The 27090-nt window shown below is 41.1% G+C and overlaps 1 protein-coding gene and 1 non-coding gene across 2 annotated transcripts in view; both read left to right on the forward strand.

Moving 5' to 3' along the window:
• Window positions 1-27090, forward strand: part of SESN3 (sestrin 3) — a 71492-nt gene that overhangs the window by 27377 nt on the left and 17025 nt on the right. Inside the window, exons 2-7 of the mRNA XM_038761528.1 lie at window positions 12607-12672; window positions 15715-15912; window positions 17544-17726; window positions 19249-19485; window positions 20342-20516; window positions 26713-26831. Coding sequence (XP_038617456.1) covers window positions 15805-15912; window positions 17544-17726; window positions 19249-19485; window positions 20342-20516; window positions 26713-26831 — 822 coding nt within the window. The 5' untranslated portion in view covers window positions 12607-12672; window positions 15715-15804. The remainder of the gene's footprint in view (window positions 1-12606; window positions 12673-15714; window positions 15913-17543; window positions 17727-19248; window positions 19486-20341; window positions 20517-26712; window positions 26832-27090) is intronic.
• LOC119941714 lies at window positions 16816-16953 on the forward strand. Its single transcript, XR_005455297.1, has one exon. It is a non-coding gene; the product is annotated as a small nucleolar RNA SNORA7 (small nucleolar RNA).

Below are 27090 nucleotides of genomic sequence, written 5' to 3' on the forward strand. Positions count from 1 at the left end.
ACCTTTAAGTCACACTTTCGGTTATCCTCGGTAAACCTCCTCTGACTTCATAGCTCCTGTCAGATGGAGACTCCACTTTATTCTGACTCAGGACGTGTAGCCTTTATGCTCTATTCCTTGTCAACAGCATAAGGAGAGCACTTGGGAACATATAATAGAAGGAATTTATAATCTAGTGGGGTAGTCAGTAGATATAAATGGCCGAACATTTAATGGGTAAGAGCAAGAACAGAAATGCAAATGGTGAAAAAAAAAAGTGAAGTAAGCGTGGGGTGATATAATCAGGAAAGTGGTGGATTAATCAGGGAATGCCTCTTGGAGGAGCTGGCTTATGTAGGAGGGATTTGAAGGGTGGGGTTTGGGGTTCGAGGAGTTCCACACAGAGAGAAAGGCACAAGGGCCGGATCATAACAGGGAAAGTTGCAAGCCTGGTATAGTCAAAAGGTTAATTTGGGAAAAGCAGAGTGCGAGCTGGAATGGAGTGGGAGAATAGAGCATAAGTAAGAGGGAGGCAATTAGCAGAGAGCCTTAAAGCCAATCTGCTCTACTCCATTACCACTATTTTAGAATCACCACATGTAGTAGTAACTATTGCCACCTTGGCTATCATCATGTTCAGCAACACGTTTAGCTCTGTCTAAAACCAGCCATGATTCATCTTCTCATTTTGGGGTAAAGTCCACATTTCCTGTGCCTCTGTCCAAATCCGTCCTTTGGTCTTTGGTCCAATCAGCTTGTGAGACTTTAAAATGTCAACTCAGTCTTTCCTGTCCCCCTCCCCAACTCTGTTTTTTGAAGCCAGGGAATCACTTTGGCCTTTTGGATTATGGAAAGGTGAATTCCCAACAACTCAGTTACATCAGGCAAGCCTTATTAGCACGTTTGTATTTTATTCCCTTCCTTAGCATCCATATACCTCTGCATACTGGCACTTATTTTAATATCTATCTGGTAAATTGAGCCATTTGTTCAGCTGTTTTGTCCTGATGCGTTGACTGTCCTATTTTACCCATGTTCCTCCTGCTTTCATTGTCTTTAAATATTTCTGTAAAAGATTTTTCCCCATCTCCCCCATTAAATTGCAAGCACTTTGAGGGCAGGAAACATCTGTCCTCTTCCAGCTGTAATCTCCCAAATGTTTAGTAAAGGACCTAGCACTTGGATGCTCAGTTAATGCCACTGATTTTTTTTAATGGTATTTGTTAAGCGCTTACTATGTGTCAAGCACTGTTATAAGTGTTGGGGTAGATATAAGTTATTCATGATGGACCGAGTCCCCATCCTTCATGAAGCTCACAGTCTGAAGTAGGAGGGAGAACATGTATTGAATCCCCATTCACAGTTGAGGAAACCAAGGCACAGAGAAGTGACTTGCCCAAGCTCACTTACTAAGAGCTGGGATTAGAACCCAGGTCCTGTGACTTCCAGGACCCTGATTCTTCCATTCAGCCATGCTTTTTTCCAACTGATTGGCTGTCTTGAACCTTGTTGGAAAGTTTTATAGCAATTCCTTTTTACTTGTGTGCCTTTGACTTTCTATTGTCAAAGAGGAAAGCACAGATATTAGCTCTATTATCAAGCAGTGGTATTTAAATCTGAGGTTAACTGTGAAGTGCTTCTTTTTTTACAAGTGGCTGAGACTTAGTCTGCGGAGGCACATAATTAAAAGGATTGAGAAGTGTGTTTAGAGCGTGTCTTTACAACAGTGTTAAAATTCATGGCCTACTACCAATTCCCAAGATTTGGGATTTATATGCTTCTCACCAATTCCTGTCTCATAGTGTGGGGTTTAAAGACATTTGAATTGTCCTCTTGCAGTAGGTATTGATTTTTAAGGGTGCTTTCAATTTTACTAGAAAGTCAAGTCCAGAAAAGTTCATCCTGTAGGCTGAATTCACATTTTGGATGAAAAATGGTTTTGCTTTGTGTTTTGTTTGTGTGTGTGGGGGGGGGGTTTGGAATAATTTGGTGATGCTGGATTATGGGGGTTTTTTCCCCATCTCAAACAGATGACATATGAATGTGTGATGAAAATCAAGAGCTCGATGCGAGGCAGGGGTTGTGTCCAACCTGATTAACTTGCAACTGGCCCAGCTCTTAGAACTGTCCATGCAGTCGATAATATAATAACAGAAGTTTAATAGTTTGGAACAGTTCTGGTTTGCATTCTTTTGTAGAAGTCCCATTTTCTAGTGATGTTCTTCATTTGGGGGATTTGATGGTGACTGCGGGATTTACATAATTACTATTTAAGGACTCTTCTTTCAAGAAAGAATTATGTGTGACTGCCTGCCCCTTTAGATTAAATTCTGTATTATAAATTACTTGTTTATATTAATGTGTCTACCCCTGTAGACTCTAAGCTTGTTATGGGTAGGGAATGTGTCTGCTAATTGTTTTATTTATTTTTATTTTTATGGTATTAAACGCTTACTTTGTGTCAAACACTGTTCTAAGTGCTGGGGTAAGTACAAGTTAAATAGGTTGGACACAGTTCCTGTCATACATGGTGCTCACGGTCTGTTGTACTCTCCCAAGTGCTTAGTACAGTGCTTTGCATGTAGTAAGTGCTCAATAAATACCATTCTTCGATTGATTGATTTTGATGGTAACTTTCCCAAGGGCATGGATTATGTCTTCAGCCTCTGTTGTAATTCCCCAAGCACGGGGAAGCAGCATGCCTCAGGGAATAGAGCACAGGCTGGGAGTCAGAAGGACCTGGGTTCTAATCCTAGCTCTGCCACTTGTCTGTTGTGTGACCTTGGGCAAGTCACTTCTCTGTGCCTCCATTGCCTCATCTGAAAATGGCAATTAAGACTGTGAGCCCCATGTGGGATGTAGACTATGTCCAACCTGAGAAGCTTGTATCTACCCCGCTCTCAGAACAGTGCTTGGCAATAATAAGTGCTTAACAAATACCATAAAAACAAAACAAAAAACCAACAAAAAACTTCATACAGTGCTCTGCCCCCGGTAAATCTCCGATGAATGTTGTTGATTGAATATGTTCTTAGTGTGCGCCCAGTTATCTTTTTTTCACACTTCATGGAAGGTCCTAACACATATTTTACTAGGGGGGGAACGGGGGCATGTAGACTTAGAGGGATTTCCACTCCGTGGTAAAGCAGTGGTATTTATTGTGCTTACTGTGTGCAAAGCACTGTACTAAATTATTGGAAGAGTATATTGTAAACAGTATTGGTAGACACCTTCCCTGCTTGCAGACGTAAGTATTAAACCCCAAGCCTTCTTAATTCTCTTTGAATTCTTCTACTGAGTCTTGATATGCTCCTTTTCCAGGAGCCAAACACTTAGAACCTGTTTTTCAGATCACTAGCCATCAAACATTTTCCACACGTCCAAATTCTGAAACAGTTAACTCTCTGTCACAGTCATTGTTCAACTGGTAAACTCATGCACCATCAAGTCTTTTGATTTTTCCATAAAATGATATTATGTAAACTGGTTTTTTTTTTTCATTCCAAGAATTCAGGTCTGAACACAATTGAGCTTTATTCAGAACTGTAATTTCCTTCCATACATCAGGCTAACTGCGTTCAAAGCAGATTTTAAGTTGCTCCACCAGTCAACCAGACTGTCCGCTGTCAACCAATTATTAGATAATATTACGATTTTTGTCAACCGTCACTTTCTCTCAAGGCAATTTTACCTTCCATCCGTCCAATTTCCCTTGTCTTTAATCCAGTGGAGACAAAATTTTCAAAAAGTGGAAGATGAGGCTTTCTCATCACAATGTATTCAAACTCACAGTAGGTTCTATAAATATTGATATTGCTAGGCAATGGCCTGAATTGGTTAAGGACTAGAAACACTGTTATGGTTTTTAAATTGTAAAACATGTTGTAAATTGTGCCTCACCAGTAATCTGTTGTTCCATGGCATTCTGTTCATTTTTATGAAAGAATGATCCTGCCCAAAGGCATTAGTGTCAGTGCAGTGTATGTGAAAACATAATTTTTTAAAAGGCCTTTCAGGCCAGTAAATTCCAGGCAATTGCAGGCAGGTCTTTTTCTTTCTGACTTGCTCAATGCTTTTGTTTGCACATTAGGTATGTGTAACTCCTTGATGGTTGCAGTGAGACTCCCCAGTAAAGCTCTGTAATAATAATTGTAATAACTGTGCCATTTAAGCGCTTACTAGTTACCAATCACTCTTACTAACCTTGGAATAGATAATCAAGTTGGAGAGAGTCCCCGCTCCATGTGGAATCACGGTTTAAGTAAGAGAGAGGATGGATAATATCCATTTTGCAGATGAGGAAAGTGAGGCACAGAGACATTAAGTGACTTAAAGATCAGACAACAGGCAAGTCACAGATCCAGGATCAGACACCAGACCCGTTCTCTTTCCACTTTTCTTAAATGTCTACCAACTCAGTTATATTGTACTCTCCCAAGCACGTACTACACTGCTCTGCACACAGTAAGCACTCCCGATTTGTTGGGTTCGGTTTTTGTCATCCTGCATCCTTTGTGCATAGCCAAAGCTGCCTGGGCTTTAAACGTACAAACCATGTTTTACCTTCTCTGCAGCAAGTAGCTAGGCTGTAGAAAACTGTTGGACACAAAGGGAAAACTCATTCTTAAATCTTCCGGGATCATGGTGCAAATTCAACTTGTATTAGATCATTGTGCTTTCTAGGAATGCATGTTCCAGAGAGGCTGTATTTGAAAGAGAGCGCTCTGCCCCATGACACAAAAAATATTTAATGTAATGGTAGCAGTAGCATTTTCCTGTGACAGCCACTCAATCATGATCTCTCCTGCCTGCCGCTCTGTGTTGTGGAGTTTATTTATATGCTTCTATATTTTGTGGGGATACGGCTGTGTAATACGTATATGTATATATAGCTGCCCTTGATATTTGAAGTTAACATTCCTAGTGGTGGAATTTTATGCGTAGATGAGTGTTAGAAGATATGGAGCCCTCTGAAAGATCATCTTTTGCTGTGTTACAGAATTTATTTTACACTCCCTGATACCGTTTTCAATTCCCCCTCAACTCACCATAACCAAAAAAGTATTATGGTTTTTTCCATGCCTTAGTCTTTTTTTTTAATAGTATTTGTTAAGCACTTATTACGTACTTAAGCACTGGTGAAGATACAAGATAATCAGGTTGGACACAGTCCGTGTCCCCCTTGGGGCTCACAGCCTATTTTATAGATGAGGTAACTGAGGGACAGAGAAATGAAGTGATTTGCCCAGAGTCACACAGCAGACGTGTGGCAAAGTTGGGATTAGAACCCGGGCCCGTGCTCTGTCCACTAGACCATACTGCTTCTTGGTGCTACCTCCCATGATGATCTAGCTGGTTGCAGTACAGTGTCACTGAGAAGAGTCTGTAGTTTCAGCAGTTTCTTCGCTCATTAGGAATAAATGCACCAAAACACAGCTCTGATCCTCTAGCTGTTCTTTAGAAATCTCAAAATCAGTTTTATAAGCAGTCTCCCAGTTTTACAGGAGAAAACAAATGATGAAAATGTCTCCTGAAAGGCTTCTATAGTTGTTTTAATAACCTCTTGTTGCTGACTTGTCTGTGATCTTCCATACTTATCCTTCATGCATGCAGAATACACAACTTGCATATGTAGTGGTAGTAATAATAGTATTTATTGAGTGCCCACTGAGTTCAGTACAATCAATCGTATTTATTGAGCACTTACTATGTGCCAAGCACTGTACTAAGCATTCGGGAGAATACAATATAACAGATTTGGTAGATAGGTTTGGGAAGTGCAGACGACAGAGCCATACATTTCTCTGCCCATAAGGAACTTTAATGGGAGAGACAAACTTAAAAGTATTTACAAAGTGATCCCAGCACTTAGTTCAGCATTCTGGCACATAGTAAGTGCTTAATAAATGCCATAGAAAGATAATCTAAATAGTTGAATAAATGTCTATCTGGAAGTGCTGAGGATGGGTGTAAGTAGGGAAGTAGGTGATAGAGAAGCAGCATGGCTTAGTGGAAAGAGCACAGCCTTGGGAGTCAGAGGTTGTGGGTTCTACTCCTGACTCCACTTATCAGCTGTGTGACTTTGGGCAAGTCACTTAACTTCTCTGTCCTCAGTTACCTCATCTGTAAAATGGGGATTGACTGTGAGCCCCAGGTGGGACAACCCGATTACCTTGTATCTACCTCAGTGCTTAGAACAGTGCCGGGCACATAGTAAGTGCTTAACAAATACTATCATTATCATTATCATTATTATTATTATTACTATTATTATTGAGCTGGCTCTTGGGTTTTTAGGACTTGGGATGCTGGGAATCCATCTGGGAAGACAAACCAGAAGAGGAGTTGGTGCTGTCAGATCAAGGGAGGGGGGGAATTCCAAGCTAGGGGAACAGCTCCCAGATTCTCCTCCCAACCACGATCCTGGGGCAGTTGATAGTGTTATAGCTTAAAGTACAAAATTATTGTATTTGTAAAGCTCTTACTCTGTTCCAAGCAGTATTCAAAGCACTGGAGTAGGTAGAAATTGGCCAGGTTGGACACAGTCCCCATCCCAGTTACAAAACATTAATAGTCTTCTTCCTCCTCTCCTCTTCCTTACCCCCCAGCTCAAGTCACATGAACCAAAGTCCTACACCCCTTACAGTTTCTGACTTAAATCTAGGAGAAGCAGTATAGCTTAGTGGAAAAAGCACAGGCCTGGGAGTTAGAGGACCTGGGTTCTAATCCCAGCTCCACCAGACATCTGCCGTGTGTGACGTTGGGCAAGTTGCCTCACTTTTCTATGCCTCAGTTACCTCATCTGTAAAATGGGGATTAAGACCAAGCCCCATGTGAGACGTGGACTGTGTTCAACCTGATTAGTTTGTATCTACCTCAGAGCTTAGTACAGTGCCTGGCACATAGTAAACCCTTAGCAAATACTTTTTTTTAAAGAAAAAAGGTGGTAACCCTTTATGCCCCATCTTAAGGTCCCTGGCAATTAGAGAAATTAATTTTAGTCCTGAAACCTGATTTGTTGAGAGGTTTGGAGGTGGAAGCAGAATATTTTCGTATTTTCCTAAGAAAATAAAGGATGAGTAAAACTTAAATGTCTATCTGTAAGTGCTGAGGATGGGTGTAAGTAGGGAAGTAGGTGATAGAGAAGCAGCATGGCTTAGTGGAAAGAGCACAGCCTTGGGAGTCAGAGGTTGTGGGTTCTACTCCCGACTCCGCCACTTGTCGGCTGTGTGACTGTGGGCAAGTCGCTTAACTTCTCTGTGCCTCAGTTACCTCATCTGTAAAATGGGGATTGACTGTGAGCCCCAGGTGGGACAACCGATTACCTTGTATCTTACCTTGTATCTTACCTTTATGCCCCATTTTAAGGTCCCTGGCAATTAGAGAAATTAATTTTAGTCCTGAAACCTGATTTGTTGAGGAGAGGTTTGGAGGTGGAAGCAGAATATTTTCATATTTTCCTAAGAAAATAAAGGATGGGTAAAACTTAAATGCAAAGTACTCAATAAAAATCAAGTATTTAATAGTTCCAAACACAGCAGTTATTTCTCCATAGTAGGAACCCTTTGAGGACCAGCTAACACACTGCTTTCTTGCTAAGGCCCATAATTTGAGAAGTTGTTAACTTCCAAATGGTGTCTCAAGCCTCTGCTGAGATTTTATTAATACAGAGTGATCCAGTAAGTTACTTAAGTTGTTAAAGCGTCAAAATTAGCAATTATCCAAGTTTAATTTGTCTTGGCTCTACAGCCATTTTGTTTTCCCCTGAACAGTTGTAATCTCACAAGGTGCATTTCAAAAAGGTCATTTCATCCCCCGTTGTTTGCATTTGAAAAATATAAAGACGTTTTTGAATAATCATCCGTTGAGGGAGATCTGAACTCTTATGGGTGGAGGAATTGGGAAAATTCCAGAGTCAGGCTGTGTAAATTAATAATAGCAATAATGGTGGTATTTAAGTGTGCACTTTGTGCTAAGAACTGGGGTAGACACATTACAGTCAGAGCAACACAGCCCTATCCCACATGGTGTTCACAGTTTGTGGGATCATGGGGAGAGATTTATATTTTCTAACTGCTTCTAACTGAAGGAGAGTTCTTGCCACCTCACCAGGCTAGTTACTCCCCGCACTTAGAACAGTGTTTGGCACATTGTAAGTGTTTAACAAATGCCATCATTATTATTATTACTATTCCTATATTCAGCCCCATTTCCTTGCAGTTCATTGGTAGGTTTGAAGTTCAGCTATGTTCATTGATTTTTTTAAAAAGGAATTTTTATTTCAAACATAATTGTTTGCCTTTCCGTCTTCTCCTGAAAATTAATGAATTCAAAATGGGTCTTTCTTTTGCCTTTTATCTTTCTAAGGTTTTAAATGTATTGGCAGTGATGTAAAGCAACTACTTTTATGAAGCGACATTTTAAGGCATGTTTAAGAATTGCTTACGTTTCCATTAAAATTCCTTAATGGAGGTTCATTATAATTTAGCTTTATGGAAACCCAAATCTCCTTACCTATGAATTATCCTAATACTGTAGTTGAGAAGGACTACTGTATTCCCCTGGCAGAGTGATTTCAGTAAATTGGCTCTTAACTATTCATTTCAGGAGGGCTTATCAAAAGCCTACTGTGTGTGAGGCACTGAACTGGGCAGTCAGTCTATCGTATTTTTTGAGTGCACACCGTGTGCAGAGCACTGTACTGAACGCTTGGGAGAGTACAATTTAAGAGACACACACACCACCCACAACGAGCTCACAGTTTAGAGGCAGTTGGGAGAGTACAGTCCAAGTGAAAGAGTCTTTGCTCTCAAGGAACTTTCAAACCAGTGAGAAGCCAACAGACTTTGAATTGTGCCTCTCATAAGTTTTTTTTACTAGAATCTGGAGTTGTGTGTGGCTTGAAGATGAGTAAGATTCATCTGTATTTTCTAGCTGTTGTCAAAAGAGGGAGATTAAAGACTGTGTTGTTAGATACCTAAGTAAGGTAACAAGTGAATAATTCTGTGAAACATAAAGTTTGAGAGAGTTCGGTTTAATGTGAGGCATTTCAGCATTTTGGGGACTTGGAGGTTACAGGATTTTGGATTTCAAAAGCAAATTTCATTGGAAATCTGGGAATAATATTTTGGGGTTAAAACTTGTGGGGAAAATGAAAAGGTCACTGTGTATTCAAGTAGCTCTTTCAAAAGGGGAAGAAGAAGTGAGGTGGTGAAGCAGTCAAAAATATACGGTCCAAAATAAATAATAATTTAGTGGAAGCTCATATGGGTAGCAAGATGGAGGAGAAGAGGGGAGGAACTTATTCTGCCTTCGCCGAAGATTTAATTGTCCCCAGACCTGGAAGGAAGTGAGTTTAGCCTGTTTTAAATGCTAAAGCTGTGATCAATAGATTAAAACTTGATGAACTATAGAACACGTTCTTTTAGAGGACAAAACAAATCCAGGACTCCTCACCGCCTTTGGTGCACTTTGAAAACTTAAATCTGAGAAGAAATTCAGTATCCAAAAGAAGTCCAAAAAAGGAGAAGCAGCATGGTTCAGTGGAAGGAGCATGGGCTTTGGAGTCAGAGGTCATGGGTTCAAGTCCTGGTTCTGCCACTTGTCAGCTGTGTGACTTTGGGCAAGTCACTTAACTTCTCTGGGCCTCAGTTACCTCATTTATCAAATGGGGATGAAGACTGTGAGCCCCACGTAGGACAACTTGATCACCTTGTATCTTCCCCAGCGCTTAGAACAATGCTTTGCACATAGCATTTAATAAATGCCATTAAAAAAAAAGTTGGGTTGCTGTTCTTCTCCACTGTTCGATTTTGGCCCTGGGGTCAGTTCTGGGGAGTAACTCAAGGCCTGGTGGGGTGTGAACTCCTAAAAGGGGAATCCAGAGAGGTTGAGAAAGAAGTCCAAGTTCAAAGCTTTGGCGTCTAGTTCGGGCTCTTAGCCGTCCCTCCGTTCTAAGTTCCATGGGCCAGAGACAGGCCGGGGTGGCTCGGACCAAAGCAGAGCCCTCCGAGATAACTGAGGCACAGAGAAATTCAGTCCCCTAATGGGTTGGAGGAGCCTGTACAGTCACCCCGGGACTGCTGTGTGATCTTGGGCAAGTCACTTCACTTCTCTGTGCCTCCATTACCTCATCTGTAAAATGATGATTAAGACTGTGAGCCATGTAGAACAGAGACAGTGCCCAACCTGATTATCTTGTATCTATCCCAGTGCTTAGTCCAGTGCCTGGCATATAGTAAGCTCTTAACAAATACTACAGTTGTTGTTGTTATCATTATTCTTCCTAACAATATAACAGACAGATTCCTTGCCTGGACGTGGTAGCTTAATAATTCTGGAGGCTGAAGACAGGAGAGACAGAAGGGCCAGCAGGAGGGAGAGAGAAAAGGACAAAAATCTGATGATACTTTCCTCCCAAGTTGACCTGTTTCATCCTGTTTCTAAGGCCAGCTGAAGCTAGACATGAGTCCAGGAAGGAAAGATGTAGGGTGAAAGGCAGTTCATCATCTTACATTCTCTTCCTTATAAGCCCCTCGACCTTGAGGCCCACAAGAACCCACAAAAACCAATTGCAACTCTGGAATTGACTCGTTGTCCTCACGCCAGGTACACTTGACTCCCAGCCAGCTTCCTTCACCTGGGACATTAACTCCACCCTAGGACATATGTCCAGGTGCCACCATTTATCTAACAGGAGGGCGGCCCTTAGATCTGACAGGGAATAATGGTCCTGCCTCTGGAATCCCCGCAGGGGAACAGGACCAATTCCAGAATGATTTTTCTCCTGCCCTTCACTGAATTTTGGCAGGTTATGAAGAGAGAGTGTAGTGCAGTCCTAAACCACAAATAATAAAGAAAGGGTATTAAATAGTAAAATCAAAGGACTTGTCATCTACAACCTTGTTATTGAAAGTAAAGAAGTGTCATCTTTTACAAGAAAGCGACGTTCAGTTTGTCTTTAAAATACCTGCCCCCGTGAAAATCATGGGATGAATTCCGTAAATTGAGGGAGAGAGCAGCAACCTGGGAACTGCCAGGGGTAGGGATTCTGTTTCCCTTCTAGTAAAATTAAAATGTTTTTTCTGTTGTTCTGTAGTTGCTTTACTTGCATATTTTTCAAGCTTTGAAGACAACTTCTCGTCACATGTACTTCTGGAATATTTTATCTGGCAACCTCCCTTTGGTTAAGGGAACACCACATAAATTACTTTAGAATATAACCTTTCCTTAATCCTAGACCCTTCCCTCCACATAGTCATGTTTAAAACTCTGTAAATTCATTTTCCATCACCCCCTGACTTGGGGTACGAGGAGAGTCTGATGCCGGCATTTATTTCTTGTACATACCCAATATCCTGTTAATTTTTTCAGTGGTATTTGTTAAGTGCTTACTACGCACTAGGGTGGATACAAGCTAATCAGCTTGGTCACAGTCCTTGTCCCACATGGGGCTCACAGGCTTAATTCCCATTTTACATTTGAAGCAGCTTGAGGCCCAGAGCCGGGATTAGAACCCAGATCCTTCTGAATCCCAGGCCTGGGCTCTAACCACCAGGCCACCTGCTTCTCAAGTACTCCTAATAGGGGAACGAGTAAGTGGGGAAAACTGCCATTCCCTGTTTCAACAAAATTCAGTTCGTGATCAGGACATGGACTGGGACTGAAGTCTGATTCTCTCTTCTTGAGAAACAAACATTTACTTTGGCTACCCTTTGATCTCTCCTGAACGTGGTTTAAATTAAATGCCATGGTAATTGATGCTGTAAAACTAGATAATTGAATAAGCTTTCTCCACGTTTCTTCTTTCCCTTTTCCGTGTCAGGGTCCTAGGCTTAATTTAAAACCTTAAATCCCAAAGTACCCTCTGAGTTTTCCATCTCTAATGTCTTCCTAATAATAATAATGATGGCATTTATTAAGCACTTACTATGTGCAAAGCACTGTTCTAAGCGCTGGCGAGGTTACAAGGTAATCAGGATGTCCCACAGGGGGTTCACAGTCTTAATCCCCATTTTAGATGAGGTAACTGATGAGGTAACTTCCTAATATTGGGAAGAAAACAATTTGAGCATGGCATCTTATGCCTAGTCCCCCCTCTTCTGGATGTAGAACGATGCTGGAATTACTCCCATTTGGCTTACCTCTAGTAATAAATCCCAACATTTTGATGACTTCTCTAAAATTTTACGGAAGAGATTGTAGACAATTCCCTTCTCATCCACTGCTCATCTTTTCTTTTATGTTTTGCCTTTTTTCACATTTATATCTGTAACTATTTATATTAATGGCTGTCTCCCTCTCCCTTCTAGACTGTAAGCTCCTGGTGAGCAAGGACTGTATCTACCAACTGTTATATTCTACCTACCCCGAGCTCTTAGAACAGTGCTTTGCACAAAGTAAGCACTCAGTAAATACCACTGATTATTGAAACATCAGTCATCTCCCCTCTCAATCAGCAGCAATATGTTCGTGTCTTCAGATAGAATTGTATAAATTATTGCATCCCCAAATCTAGAAAAATATGCAAAAATGTAATTTCTTTGGGGTCTAGAAATCAAGGTCATCAGTATTAGCCATCAAGATAAGGTTAACTCTTTCTACTTTGCTTTTGTTTTTTATAAACAGGAAAAAAGAATCAGAGTATCTCCGCCTTTGACAAGAGGACCAAGTGCCTTTATTCCAGAAAAAGAGGTGAGTTTATAGGTAGTAGTGAAATATGAATGGTTTCTCAATTGAACACATTTGTGTTATTAGATGCCACATTCTGGCTGCATTTCAAACTGAAGTGAAAAATATGGGTTTTTGTTTTTTTTCTTGAGATTCTGGAGCACATGTAAAGAAAACAGAATAATTCTGTAAATTATTTTCCCTGAATAGCCATAAGCGTTAGTTGTGTACCCATAATAACACTTGGTGTGTGTACTAATGTACAGGCGGATTAGCAATTGTGTAAACATTTACCATAATGGGTATTTCGTGGCTAATTTTTCAGGACAGAGCTGGGAATGAAAATGCAGTAGTTACAGAATCCTGCTCCTTTTTTTTTTTTTTTTTTGTAAATAGCCACTCTGACAAAATAATGGGAAAAGGAAACGGATATGGTATTTTGTTAAGGAAAAGGAATGACTTAAGGTTTGATTTCTCCAAATGAGTGTATCCTCATCTTTTAAACTGCGTAAAATATCACAGGGAGGGTCTTTTTTTAAAATGCGGACCAGAATAAAGGAGCTGAGGAATTATCATTATTATTGTTATCATTATTATTGCATTTGTTAAGCACTTCATTCATTCAGTTGTATTTATTGAGCGCTTACTGTGTGCAGAGCACTGTACTAATTACTTGGGGAGTACAAGTTAGCAACATATTGAGACGGTCCGTACCCAACAGCGGGCTCACAGTCTAGAAGGGGAAAACAGACAACAAAACAAAACATATTAATAAAATAGAATAGTAAATATGTACAAGTAAAATAGAGGAATAAGTATGTACAAACATATATACAGGAGCTGTGGGGAGGGGAAGGAGGTAAGGCGAGGGGTGGGGAGGGGAGAGGAAGGAGGGGGCTCAGTCTGGGCAAACTTACTATTTGTCAAGCTCGGTTTTAATCACTGAGATAGATACAAAGGAATCACATCAGACACAGCTCCTGTCTCACATTGGGCTCACAGTCCATGTAGGAAGCAGGAATGCAGGGAAAGGACTGATAGGAATATTTTATAGTCTCTTCTTTCCTGAGACTTTTTTTTAAACGGTATTCGTTAAGCGCTGTCTATATGCCAGCCCCTGTTCTAAGCACTGGGGGAGATTCAGGATAGACAGTTGGACATAGAGTCTGCTCCGCATGCAGCTTATAGCTTTAACCCCTGTTTTAGAGATGAGGTAACTGGGACATGGAGAAGTGAAGTGACTTCCCCAAGGTCACACAGGAGGCAAGTGGTGGAGCCGGTATTAGAATCCACATCCTCTGACCCCCAGGCCCCAGCTCTAACCACTAGACCATGCTGCTGCTCTTTAAGCTGTTTCCTAGATGGGTTAGGTCACAGTGCTTTGGGGTCATGGAAGTCTTTTTTGAGGCTTTCAGAGGGTCCAGACCCCTGGGTCCTGTTGGTGGCCCAGACCATCTTATCGAGAAATCCTAAAACTTGGGCTGCTCTCATCTCTAACCCTATAACCTTTCCACAACAATCCATCCATTTCTCCTTCCTGGGTCGAACTACCTTTCTAGACTATCTCTTCGATCTCAAATCGGTGGAGAACTTATTCTCATTCTCTTCTTGACTGCAGAAGTACTGCATTTTCTTGGAACTTTGAAACTGGGCTTATCTTGTGCATTGTTTATAGAGGTAGTCCGGGACAAAAAGGCCCTGCTTTTAAAATATTATTAAATAAAATCTTTGGGACATTGAGCTGTGACCCTTGAACTTAGACCACTGTGCTTGTATAGACAATGCCAAAAAAGCTGCCCCTGCCATATGCCATTCACAGCCTTTAAAAGATCATAGAAGACTTGACTGTTGTTTAATGAAATTAAAAGGAGATCTTTCAATTAAGCTTGGATTCTGAAAACTACTCCCCTTTCCAGATGGTTGGAATGTTTAAATGTTTAAGATGTTATGTAAGATCTTCCACTGGACTCATATTAGGTTATTTTTACACATATACCCAAATGTTCCGTTCCCAAAATGTTAGTTATTTTATAAGACTGTAAGTTCTGGAGATCGAGTCTACCAACTCATTCAGTCATATTTATTAAGCTCTTACTGTGTGCAGAGCACTGTACTAAGTGCTTAGGAAAGTACAGTACAACAATAAAGAGTGACAATCCCGGCCCACAGTGAGCTCACAGTCTGAGGGTGGGGGGAGACAGACATCAATACAAATAAATAAAATGACAGATATATGTGTAAATGCTGTGGGGCTAGGAGTTCGGGGGAAGAGCAAAGGGAGCAAGTCTGAGCCATTCAGAAGGGAGTGGGAGATGAGGAAAAGTGGATTGAGATATATAGAGCATGAGCCTGGAATTTAGACTGACCTGAGTTCTGATCCCGGCTCCGCCACTTTTCTGCTCTGTGACCTTGGGAAAGTCATGTCACATCTCTGTGTCTCACTGACCTCATCTGTAAAATGGGGATTAAGACTGTGAGCCCCATGCGGGACAGGGTCTGTGTCCAACCTGACAAACCTGTATCTACCCCAGGGCTTAGTAGGGTGCCTGGCACATAGTAAGTGCTTAACAAACACCATTGTTTTAAAAAAAGCACTTACTGGTTGCAGAGCACTGTATTAAGCACTTGGGAAAGTACAGTCAAATTGAGTTGATAGACATGATCCCTGCCCAGAAGGAGCTCACAGTCAACAGCAAACTGCTCAAGCCTTTCCCACAATCTTCTTCCTCATTTCTGGCCCTACGTAAGTGGGTCCACAATGTATCTGTGCGTAACAGATAGAAGCCTCTTTTCTACAGCCCCACGGTTATACCTGTGATTGTTTACTAATAAATTGACATTTACTATTAAGTTGTGCCAGTCTGCAAAAAAAGACCGTAGGCCTTTCACATTTTTGTGTTCCTGTATTTATGGCTTTGTAGACTGTACTGTGTAGGTTGAAGGTAAGTCCATGCTCATTTACTCCTGCAGCTGCATAATTTTATTATTCCTCATTGGTTAAAATTTATAGGTGTGCAATAAAGGGCTCATTTGTGTCTCAATTCCTGCCTTTTTTTTTTCTTTAAGGTTGTCCAAGCAAACACGGCAGATGAACGTACCAACTTTCTTGTAGAAGAATACTCGACGACTGGTCGCCTGGACAACATCACTCAGGTTATGAGTTTACACACTCAGTACCTGGAGTCTTTCTTACGCAGTCAGTTTTACATGCTGCGCATGGATGGTCCTCTTCCTTTGCCCTACAGACACTACATTGCTATCATGGTATGTAGCCCTTTTAGATGCTCCCGTGTCTCTCTCCCTTGCTCACATCTCTCTTCCTCGCTCCCCCTTCTCTTTCTCCCTTGCTCCCATCTCTCTCTCTCATCCCATTTTTCTCCTTTCTTTCTCCCTTTCTCTCCTTCTCACCTGCTTCCAATTCCTGTTGTCATCCTCCTAGCTACAGAGAAGGTAGGATTTGAGGGGGTAAAGGGAGTTCCAGGAGAGTTGGCCCTCAGGGCCAGCTGGAGGTTGTGGCCTCCACTGCCTTCATTCATTCATTCAATTAATTGTATTTCTTGAGCGCTTACTGTGTGCAGAGCACTGTACTAAGCGCTTGGGAAGTACAAGTTGGCAACATATAGAGATGGTCCCTACCCAACGGCGGGCTCACAGTCTAGAAGGGACTAGATGAAGCACCTTCATCTGCTGCACCCACAGTGCAAAAGCATTGTGGAATGGAGAAGAAACCTTCTCTTTCTCCAAAAGGTCTTTATAAGCAGGATATAGCCAGGCCATTTTTGATCAATTGCTTCCACTCCTGGTTCACTGCTGTTCTCCCTTCAAGCACTGTGATCAATCAGAAGTGAGGGACAAAGTGACTCCCCCCTCAGCCCCCTTCTTATGTGTGCGCAAACAGAAGAAATCTGTGAGTTAAGGGACTTCTACTCCCATCAGTTTAAATAGTTTTTCATTTAAAATCACGGTTTCAAATACTTTGGATTAGTGCCGATTGCAGCGGCTAATTCAGTAATGTTGCCTTTTGGTGGTTTTAACATCAATAACTTGTCCGAGCCATTCCAAAATAGCAGAGTTTGGTTCCTTGAGGCTTTTTTGGAGAGCCTTCCTTCACACTTGCATACGTATCATCATCCGAAACGAGATATTGCCTAGTGTTAATGTTATTTTCCCCTCTCAGAGTCACACCTGGAGAATTTCCAGTACTCTACCAGTCTCGGCTATGGGAGGGAGAGTCAAGCAGAGGCCTACCCATTCCATTCCTAGCTTGGGCAGTGGCTAGCGAGAGGAAGGCAATCTGCTACAAGTCAAAACTCACCCACTCGAGTCGAGGGCAGAGACTCGAGTTCGTTGCATGGAAGGTGGCAATGGTAGACCACTTCCATACCTTTACTAAGAAAACTGTATGGATACACTACCAGAACGATTGCAGATGGAGAGCGGGGCGTTCTGGGAGAGATGTGTCAGTGGTGTCACTGTGGGTCAGAAACGACTCGACGACATAGAAAAGACAAGTGTTATTTTGCATTGATAGTGAATCATCAATTCAATATCAATATCAATTCATTATCACAGCACATGTAGCAGCTAGCATTATCTCGGGGACCCCTCCTCTCCCCCAATTGTCTCCACAGCAATCGATTGGAGGCTTGCATCTGACCACCTGCGGGGAACAGGTTGCTTTCTGTGCTTAATACAGTGTTCTGCACGTGGTGCTCAATAAATACCATTGATTGATTTGGGGGGAAGTTCTTGTGAAATGAGAGAGCTGCGAGGTGAAAAAGATAACCAGAAGTTTGAGCTTTATCTCCACCAGAGGCTCAGTCTCTGGAGGTAGTGGAATGAAACAGGAAAATTTTTTTCTTATATATCTGTCCACTTTTTTTTTAATCTTTTAGGCTGCAGCCAGACATCAGTGTTCTTACTTAATAAACATGCACGTTGATGAGTTTCTGAAGACTGGAGGGATTGCCGAGTGGTTGAATGGCTTGGAATATGTCCCACAGAGACTGAAGAATCTCAATGAAATAAATAAGCTGCTTGCTCATCGACCCTGGCTAATCACAAAAGAGCATATTCAGGTAAGGACTAAATCAGCAGAAAGTCTCTGCTTTTCCAGAAGAATTGATTTTCACCCAGAGCATTTCCCTTTTTTTTCCTGTGACATCTTTTAAGTGCTTACTGTGTACCAGGCACTGTACTAAGTGCTGAGGTAGATACAAGCGAAGCAGGTTGGACACAGTCCATGTCCCAACATGGAGCTCACGGTCTTAATCCCCATTTTTACGGATGAGGTAACTGAGGCACAGAGAAGTGAAGTGACTCGCCTGAGGTCACACAGCAGACATGTGTCGGAGCCAGAACTAGAACCCAGGTCTTTTTGACTCACAAGCCTGTCCCCTGAGCCTTAAGATGAAGATGGGCAGTCATAGAAGTCAGTTGGAAGGTGGAGGACAGCTTCAAGAAGCCTTTGGGTTTATTTGGGGTTCATTCATTCAATGGTATTTATTGAGCGCTTACTGTGTGCAGAGCACTGTACTAAGCGCTTGGGAAGTAGAAGTCGGCAACATATGGAGACAGTCCCTACCCAACAGCGGGCTCACGGTCTAGAAGGGGGAGACAGACAACAAAATAAAACATGTAGACAGGTGTCAAAATCATCAGAACAAATGGAATTATAGCTATGTGCACATCATTAACAAAATAAATAGAATAGTAAATATGTACAGGTAAAATTAATAGAGTAATAAATCTGTACAAGTATATACAAGTGCTGTGGGGAGGGGAAGAAGGTAGGGCAGAGGGGAAGATTGGGGAGGAGGAGAGGAAAAAGGGGGCTCATTCTGGGAAGGCCTCCTGGAGGAGGTGAGCTCTCAATTTCTGTTTTAAGGTAGCATACTTCTTTTTCAATAATCAACGATTCGCATAAGGTAGCATCTAGTGATTGGTTTTGGCGGGGGGGGGGGGTTGCTCTTATGACTTCAGTAGAAGAAACAAATATAAAATGATTTTGAAGTTCTGTGCAAATGTCCAACAATAATGCAACATCTAAATGGAAATCATAGAAATCAGTATCAGTTGTATCACTTCAGGCATTCCTAATTTGAGAAGAAAAATTATATCACTTGAAGACCTCACATTTGGAAATTCTCCCAGTCAAACAAAGCCCTGAGTTATTTCTTAAAAGTCAGAGAACAAGTCCATTTCTTTGGCTTAGTGTTTTTACTTGAATAGTGTGCCCAATGGTTTCTTTATTTAAATTGAATTTGGGTTTAGTTTTGCTATATTTTGCATTTATGTCTATGTAACTTTAGATGAGTTATACAAAAAAGTGTCCTGCAGAAAAAGGCTATGCGAGTGCAAGGTGATATTAATAAAACAAGCTTTATGAGGGTGACGGTGTAGTTTGAGGGGAAAAAAAATGAGATCATTTTTGGATCAAACCATTTTTAAAAGGTTCTCTTTTGGGGGACTGAAATGTGCCTTGATTTTCAGTTTTTCTTAAAGGCATAACTTACTGAAGGGTGTTGGCTGTTCAAACTTGTTTTGAAAAATGAGTCTTTGTAACTTGAGTTGTACATTTACCCCGTTTTCTCATTTCAGAAACTTGTCAAAACTGGAGAGAATAATTGGTCTCTGCCTGAACTAGTGCACGCTGTCGTCCTTTTGGCACATTATCATGCCTTGGCAAGCTTTGTTTTTGGTAGTGGTATTAATCCAGAGAGAGATCCAGATACGTCTAATGGATTCAGGCTAATATCAGTCAACAACTTCTGTGTCTGCGATCTTGCCAATGACAACAACATTGAAAATGCATCCCTGACAAGCAGCAACTTTGGGGTGAGTGTTCCAAGATGCATTTGTGGTATTTTCTAGACCATATTTGGTTTTAGAAATCCTATACCGTATCTTGCTTCGATTTCTTTATGACCTTCATCAAGAACATATGGGAAGAGGCTTTTAGCTCCTGCAGTTGTCCGTGAAATCTAGGAGACAGATTTAGGTATCTTTGAGCACATACTGTGTGCAGAGCACTCTACTAAGCACTTAGGAGAGTTCAGTACAACAGACATTGCAGACAAGTTCACTGCCCACATTGAGCTTACAGTCTAAAGATACACTTTGGCAGAGATTCTTCAGTCTCTGTGGGACATATTCCCAGCCATTCAACTACTTGGCAATCCCTCCAGTCTTCAGAAACTCATCAACGTGCATGTTTATTAAGTAAGAAAATGGAATATTATGACTTTGGAAAAATGCATTTTGGTGGTTAAAGGGTGTTTGAATTTCTGCTCAGATGGGAGGAACACTCAGGCGATTTATTTAAATAGTGGCAGTTCTCTTTTGTGGAAATGCAGCAGCAGTTAGAGTTGTGTAATGCTAAAAGGTGCCCTGGGCTTTCTCCAGACTACTCTTGGAAAATGGGAAATCTTGGCCAACCACATTTTTATGAAGAAGACAATGAAATCCAGAATGGCACTGCTCAGATCGTTTGGTTGTCTTTTGAATCATGTGTTATTTTTTTTTCCATTTCCATACTTAATATTGAACCCATTACTGCTTTTCATTTCTGGATTTAATATTTCAGCATGAATGTTACCCTTTCGAAATGCTTGGATCAGCTGGCGTTTTCTATTTTGAGAGGACTGGATGATGTGTTTGGTGCTGCGTTTGACTTCCAAACCCTGTCTTGCAGTTTGTGGATTCATTGAGCGAGCTCGAGGCTTTAATGGAAAGGATGAAGCGGCTTCAAGAAGAGAGGGAGGACGAAGAGGCCTCACAGGAAGAGATGGCCACTCGTTTTGAGAAGGAGAAGAAAGAAAGTCTCTTTGTGGTGTCTGGAAGTACTTTCCACTCATTTTCCCCAACAGGTGCTCCTTTTTAAAATGGACTCTCTTTCTCATCCTCATTCTGACCCTAGAAGTCCTGCGGAATCCCTCTTAGGCTCCAGTTCTTCCTCAGCTCTCATAAATGTGTCGACGTTCCTTAAATCTTCCCTCAGTATGGTTTGGGAGAAGATCCACCTCCCGCCTCACCCACCCACAGAACCCTTCTCCAAACTGCCTTTGCCGTGCTTTAAATTCAGGCCGTTGATGAATGATTCTTCTGTTCTGTGGAATTGAAAGTTTTAAAATAAAAAGGGCTAACAGGGTGAGGCAGAGGGGACCCAGGGCCTATGGAAGTGGCCAGCTGGGATGAGGAACCTGTTCCATTACGATTTCTGGGAGAACAAGCTGTCTTCACTGTTCAAGTCAGTGAACCTCAAAGCTGATCACAATAGTGGGGTACCACTATTCTAGTAACTTGAGTCTAGTCCAGATGATCTGTTCTTGTTAAGGAGCAGTGTGGCTTAGGGGAAAGAACACAGGCTTAGGAGTCAGAGGACTTGGGCTCATATCGGCTCCCGATTTTGTCTGCTTTGTGACTTTGGGCAAGTCACTTAACTTCTCTGCATCTCAGTTTCCTTATCTGTAAAATGGGGATTTAATGTCTGTTCTCCCTCCTTCTTATGACTATGAACCCCATGTGGGACAGACTGTATCCAGCCTGATTAACTAACCTACTGGTTAGAATGGTGCTTGGCACATAGTAAGGGCTTAACAAATACCATGGCGATAATAATAATTATAATAGTTAAGACCAGTTTGCTAACAGATGCATTGCATAAAGATAAAAAAGAAAATTGTATTTATCCCCTTTAGCATCTTCTTTCAAAGGAGTTAGTTTTCTTTTAAGCAGTTAACATTTAACTTTTCAATGAACTCATTTAATGGATTATACCAATCAGTGGCATTTACTGAGCACTTACTATGTGCTGAGAACTGTACTAAGTGCTTAGAAGAGTACAGTACTACAGCAATGGCAGACACGTTTCCTGCCCATATGTAAGTATATTGAACAATAATGAAAGTTTTTCTATGGTTCTTAAAACATCCTTCCACCAGTTGATCCCCCCAAAATGTGGGGTCATTGGTTTTTGCACGTGGGCCTAATTATCCTAAAACTAGCTGCACCTGCTGAAGTGTAAGAAGGATTATAGTAACCTTAATATAAAATGTTTGCTCTTCAGTCTGGAAATGCTTCAGCTTAATATCAAGTTGCGAACCTCCAGAATACTTCACACTTCCTTTGTAATCCATTTTCATTGGTCTTAGAGATCTCAAGGACATTTGCTGCAGGGAGATACTAGGGTACTCAGAAGCAATTTTATATGCATGTCCTGCTTATGGTGGGATATAACTTTTTTATGGTATTTGTTAAGCCATTTACTGTGTGCCAGGCATTGTTCTAAGCCCTGGGATAGATACAAGCTTAATTAGGTTAGATACAGTCCCACATGGGGCTCACAGTCTTAATCCCCATTTGACATATGAGGTCCCTGAGGCCCAGAGAAGTTAAGTGTCTTGCCCGAGGTCACACAGCCGACTAGTGGCAGAGCCAGGATTAGAACCCAGGTTCATTCATTCATTCAGTCGTATTTATTGAGCGCTTGCCGTGTGCGGAACACTGTACTAAGCGCTTGGAAAGTGCTCCTACTCCCAGGCTGTTGCTCTATCCATTAGGCCGTGCTGCTTCTCTCCGTTTCCCTTCTTAGCCATTGGTGTCTAAGCAGCACTTATCCCTGTTGGTGAGGGACCAGAAAAGGTGCATTAAGGTGGTGTCACAGACACATTTCATCTGTTTGCAAGAGATTCCCCCTCTATGACACTCACACCCACAGATATGCTCTCACTAATGACACGGTGAGCACGAGAAATTGTGTGACTAGAGCCAGCCCATCCAAGGGCAAGCAGAATAAAACCAGTGCAGAAGGAAAATAGTTTCCACAAACTATTGCAAAGCTGATGTGAAGTTGGAAATGCCCCGTGACTGGATCTATTATTTCACTGGAAACTAGACTGAGCCAGAGTCATTTAAATGAGCTTTGCACATAGTAAGCGCTTAATAAATGCCATTTAAAAAATGTCTACAACTCATTCTCTTCTTAATGCTTTGTCTTGCTTTGTCATTTTACGGATTGGTCAGAAACAAGATCTTTGTGTTTGTAACCTGCCTTAATACAGGAAAAGGAAAAGCGGCCATAATGTGTTTTTGAAATTCATGGCTGCCTCAGAAAAATTACTACTTCAGGTTTTGGAAAGCTTTGCAGTTTTTAGATACTAATGCCCGGTTTTCACAACCTTAGCCTGCCAGTTTGAGCCTCCAAGTCATCATTTAGAGTCTTTCCAAGTTTTACTAATGGAGCTCAGAAAAATAAACAGGATTTTAGGAAACATGTGAAGGTATTTCTCAGTAAAAGGGCAAACGATTCTGCCCTAACTGCTCTTCTACTCTTAGACAGTCACCATGAACGTTGTAATGGATTTTTGGCAAAAACAGCCTATGCCCTTTGGCAACCTGAAGTCCTTCATAAAATGGCATTCATCCTTCTCCCTTTCCATTTTTGTCCAGACCATATAAAGGTAGTAATTGTGTTAGAAAACAACACTGTGAAGGATGTTTCTCTGTTCTGGAAAATCGGATGAGCATATCCCATTTATTGGTCTCTGGAGCCTAGCTGTACTTTGAATTCTGAGGATAATGATCTCATCCATTGGTGAGAGATGGTATTATACAACAGAGAGTTAAGCCCTCATGAGCTATTCCTGGGAACAAACCCAAGGTCTTTTCTAGTCTAACGGAAGGTGCTGTATCTTTTTTGGAATTTTCCCTGGGAAACATTTCAGGATAATTTTTTTTTCTTTTTGTTTTTTTTCCCCAATCTTGGTACTCATCTGGTAGTTAGTTTTCATGACTTCAAGAAGGTAAAATAAACTCTTTCAGTCAGTTGACTTACCTGGAGAAAAGTTCTGTGGTTTGGCCAGCATGCCCAGAGTTCTCCAGATACCATGTAGCAGAAATAGCTTCTTTAAGGGCTATATATTATTCTCCCTTTTTAAAAGCCTGTTGAACTCGCTAAAGCCCAAGAACTCCTAACTCAGTAACATAGTCGTGCTTTGTTTATTGAGCCTTTGCCAACCCATACGTGGCTCTGAGAGATTTAGGTCCCTCGATCAAGGGCTGACTCCTAAGTGATCTCGGAAGACTCCCGAGGTCTCCACAGAAGAGGAGTTGGGCCACTCAGTGCCTCAATTTCCTCATGTGTAAGATGGGGATTTGATACCTGTCTCCCTCCCCCTTCAGTCAGTCAATCAATGATGTTCATTGGGCACTTACTGTGTGCAGATCACTGTACTAAGCACTTGGGAAAGTACAGGTATTTATATTAATGTCCGTCTTCCCTTCTAGACTGTAAGCTCTTTGCGGGCGGGGAATGTGTCTGTTTATTGTTATATTGTACTCTCCCAAGAGTTTAGTACAGTGCTCTGCACACGGTAAGCGCTCAATAAATATGATTGATGACAACAGAATAGGTAGATGCTTACTCTGAGCCCTGTGTGGGACAGGGGCTGTGTCTAGTCTCTGTTTATCTGGTATCTACTCCAGTGCTTAGGACAGTGCTTGGCACATAGGAACCGCTTAACTACCATCCCTATAATTGAATATTAGTGTGTTTCAAAAGTGATATCATCCCTTCTACCTCATAGGGACAGAAAAGTGTAGATTGGCCCCGTTTCTGAAATCAGAGCCTTTTATTTGGAAACGGCCATCATTCCGATAACCTTCTAAAACAAATTAAAAAATCCGATTTTGATGCAATGCACATGAATAGCTAAGTACATTCCATTTTCATTTACCCAGATAATTGATAGTCTTCACTCCCTGACCTAAAATAGGTCAAAAAGATGATTTTTCTCTTTGTGAAAATGATTTCAGTTTGAAACTTAAGTATTCATACATTGTCGTACTTATTGAGAGCTTATGTGTGCACAGCATAAAATGCAAAGGAAATTCTCAGTGCAAAGGAGGGTTTTCAAAATTGATATATCACTTTTTGTTGATGTCATAATGCCCCATTGCCAATGCCCCATTGCATCGGGCTTTGCCTAGCTCCTTCAGTTAGAATTTATAGAACAGATTATAAATGCTGTGCAAGATGCCTTTCTAGTCAAATTATATTTTATTTGGCTAATAAGTCCAAGGAGAGAGAAACTGATTTTTTAAGGTGATAGCAATGGACATATGGCAACTTTTTTTTCCAAGTGCATATGGAAGTTAGCCAAAAATGAATATCAAGGTCAAATTCAGTCAGCTATGCAGTAATCAACTCCTATATAGATTAGTTGCACAATAAAGCCACCTGGTTATTCAGCGAAGGGAAAAAGATAGATTATAGATAGAAATGGAAAGCCACAGCACATTTTTGGGGCACCGGAGAGATGCTTACTTATTGTTGTTCTCTGTGTAATTTCAGCTGAACTTCTTGTCGTCACAGTGTGTGACCTTAGTAATTATTTATGAGCCATGAGTTCTTTAGTTTAATTGCTTTTTAATTTTTGCATGATAGGACTGTGAAAAAACAAAGATAAATTTCCATAAATACAAAAGCATTCTGCACTGAAAAAATCATTTTTGCCAGCTTTTTGAAGGCTATACCTTTTGTCCTAGGATAGCAATTCAGCTGTTTTTGAAAAAATTCCTGTGTCCTAAAATAGTGTGTTTTGCCATGTTAACAGAGTGTCTTGCATAAGTACAGTATCGCTGTACTGGTATATTTAGTGCATTTATTTTTATGGTACTTTAACATCAGTACTTTGCTATTTGTAAGAATCAAAGGTTCCTAGATTAAGAATAAATCTCTCTCATAGTGAAGATTTTTGATCTGGACTTCGAGTGGGAGTCTGGACACTACCTAGTTATCTTTTCATTAATATCACGTGTGTGTGCATTGGCATTTTTAGCTGAAACGACTAGGACATTAAGCTAGGTGTGTCTAGTCCAGTCAAGTCTGACGGTTCTATTGAAAGCAAGGTGATGAGGCAATATCAAGTTATAAGAGATTTCACTCAAATTCCCCAGACGTTAATTCTGTTGTTTTATTTCCTTAGTTCCTCATAAGCCTCTCTGTAATCAGGGCTTTTAACATGTCGTTTTGAAAAATGAAGAAAATATGGTTACATAATTTAGTAGAATGTAAGTCAGAAGATATTTGTTCTTCCCCCGCTTCCCCCCATTATATAAGCTTGAGGAGTGTACTGTTGGTTCGTTTCACGTTATTTGGAATGTTTGAAAATGAGAGGAAATAAGTTGGTCCTTATAACATTTGTAGTCAGTCAAATGGCAATATTTCAACTGCAAGACAGAATAATTAAAGTTGTCAGGGGCCTGACAGAGTCCATGTCCAGCAGAAGTACAGATCAGTCGAAATTCAAAGGTGATATTTGTCAAAACTGTCAAACCTTCTAAAATCTGCTTGTATTTAAGTAGCGTGAAGATCATTGCTGCTCTCCTCACATTTTCTTGTCTGTCATTCTCACAATTGCTGGTGCCATTCCTCATTAGTGCATTATTTTTTTCTCCTTAGACCTTTTTATTTCTGGAAATATACTTTCAGTGTTCTCTTTATGTAGCCACCCCTAGGTGATATTCAGAGTGGTGCTTTTAATGTCTAGGCCTGCTAATTTTGGACTGCCTTAAAGATAGTTCTTCCAAAAATGGAAGTAAAGCAGCTGTTAGATCTCAGGTAGTCTCCAAGAGTTTAGTATAGTGCCCTGCATGCAGTAGGTGTTCAGTAAATGCCACTGATTGATTGATTGCCCAGAATTTCAACTGAGGAGCTTTTCTTCTGATTTAATAAGACAGCCTATTACATCCTTTATAAAGCTCCAGAAAGGAGTCGTGAAATGAAATGTGGTGTAGATTGATGTGGAAAAAGAGAGATCCAGATTGAGTGAGGTTCTGATGGTTGGAATTAATAATACTCTATTTCCAAAGTCCAAGTTGAAGTTCACTGTTTTAGTCAAGACTTTGGCCTTGAGACCCAGGAAGCCCTACATACTTGTTGAGAATTTAAAAACTGCAGTCAGTGCTCTAATTTCATTTACGTGAATAAAATTTTGAAGTAGGGAAAATGCCCTTATTGCCTCCTTATCTAGTCTCTGATGCTATCTTTTCCTGTGTCCTTAGTTTTCGATGATGACATGGTCTCAACATCTGATGTCTCCCGGTACATCGAAGACCCCGATTTTGGGTACAAAGACTTTGCCAGGCGAGGGGAAGAGCATTTGCCAACGTTCCGAGCTCAGGTACAAGGCAGCGTTTATTTAGGACATATTAGAACAAAAACTACTTTGATACGGCCTAGAGGTAGTAATATCATTTTGCCTTCAGCCAAGTTTAAAAAAAAAACATAAAAGACCCACAATTCAGAGGATCAGCTGGACCTAGCGAAAGGAGCATGTTGAATCTGGGAGTCCTAGGACCTGGGTTCCAATTTTGGCTCTACCAAAATTGCTGCTGAGTGACTTGGGGAAGTCACTTAACTTGTTTGGGTCTCAGCTGCTC

Source organism: Tachyglossus aculeatus, chromosome 20, assembly GCF_015852505.1.
Source record: "Tachyglossus aculeatus isolate mTacAcu1 chromosome 20, mTacAcu1.pri, whole genome shotgun sequence".
In the NCBI taxonomy this organism is placed as follows: Eukaryota; Metazoa; Chordata; class Mammalia; order Monotremata; family Tachyglossidae; genus Tachyglossus; species Tachyglossus aculeatus.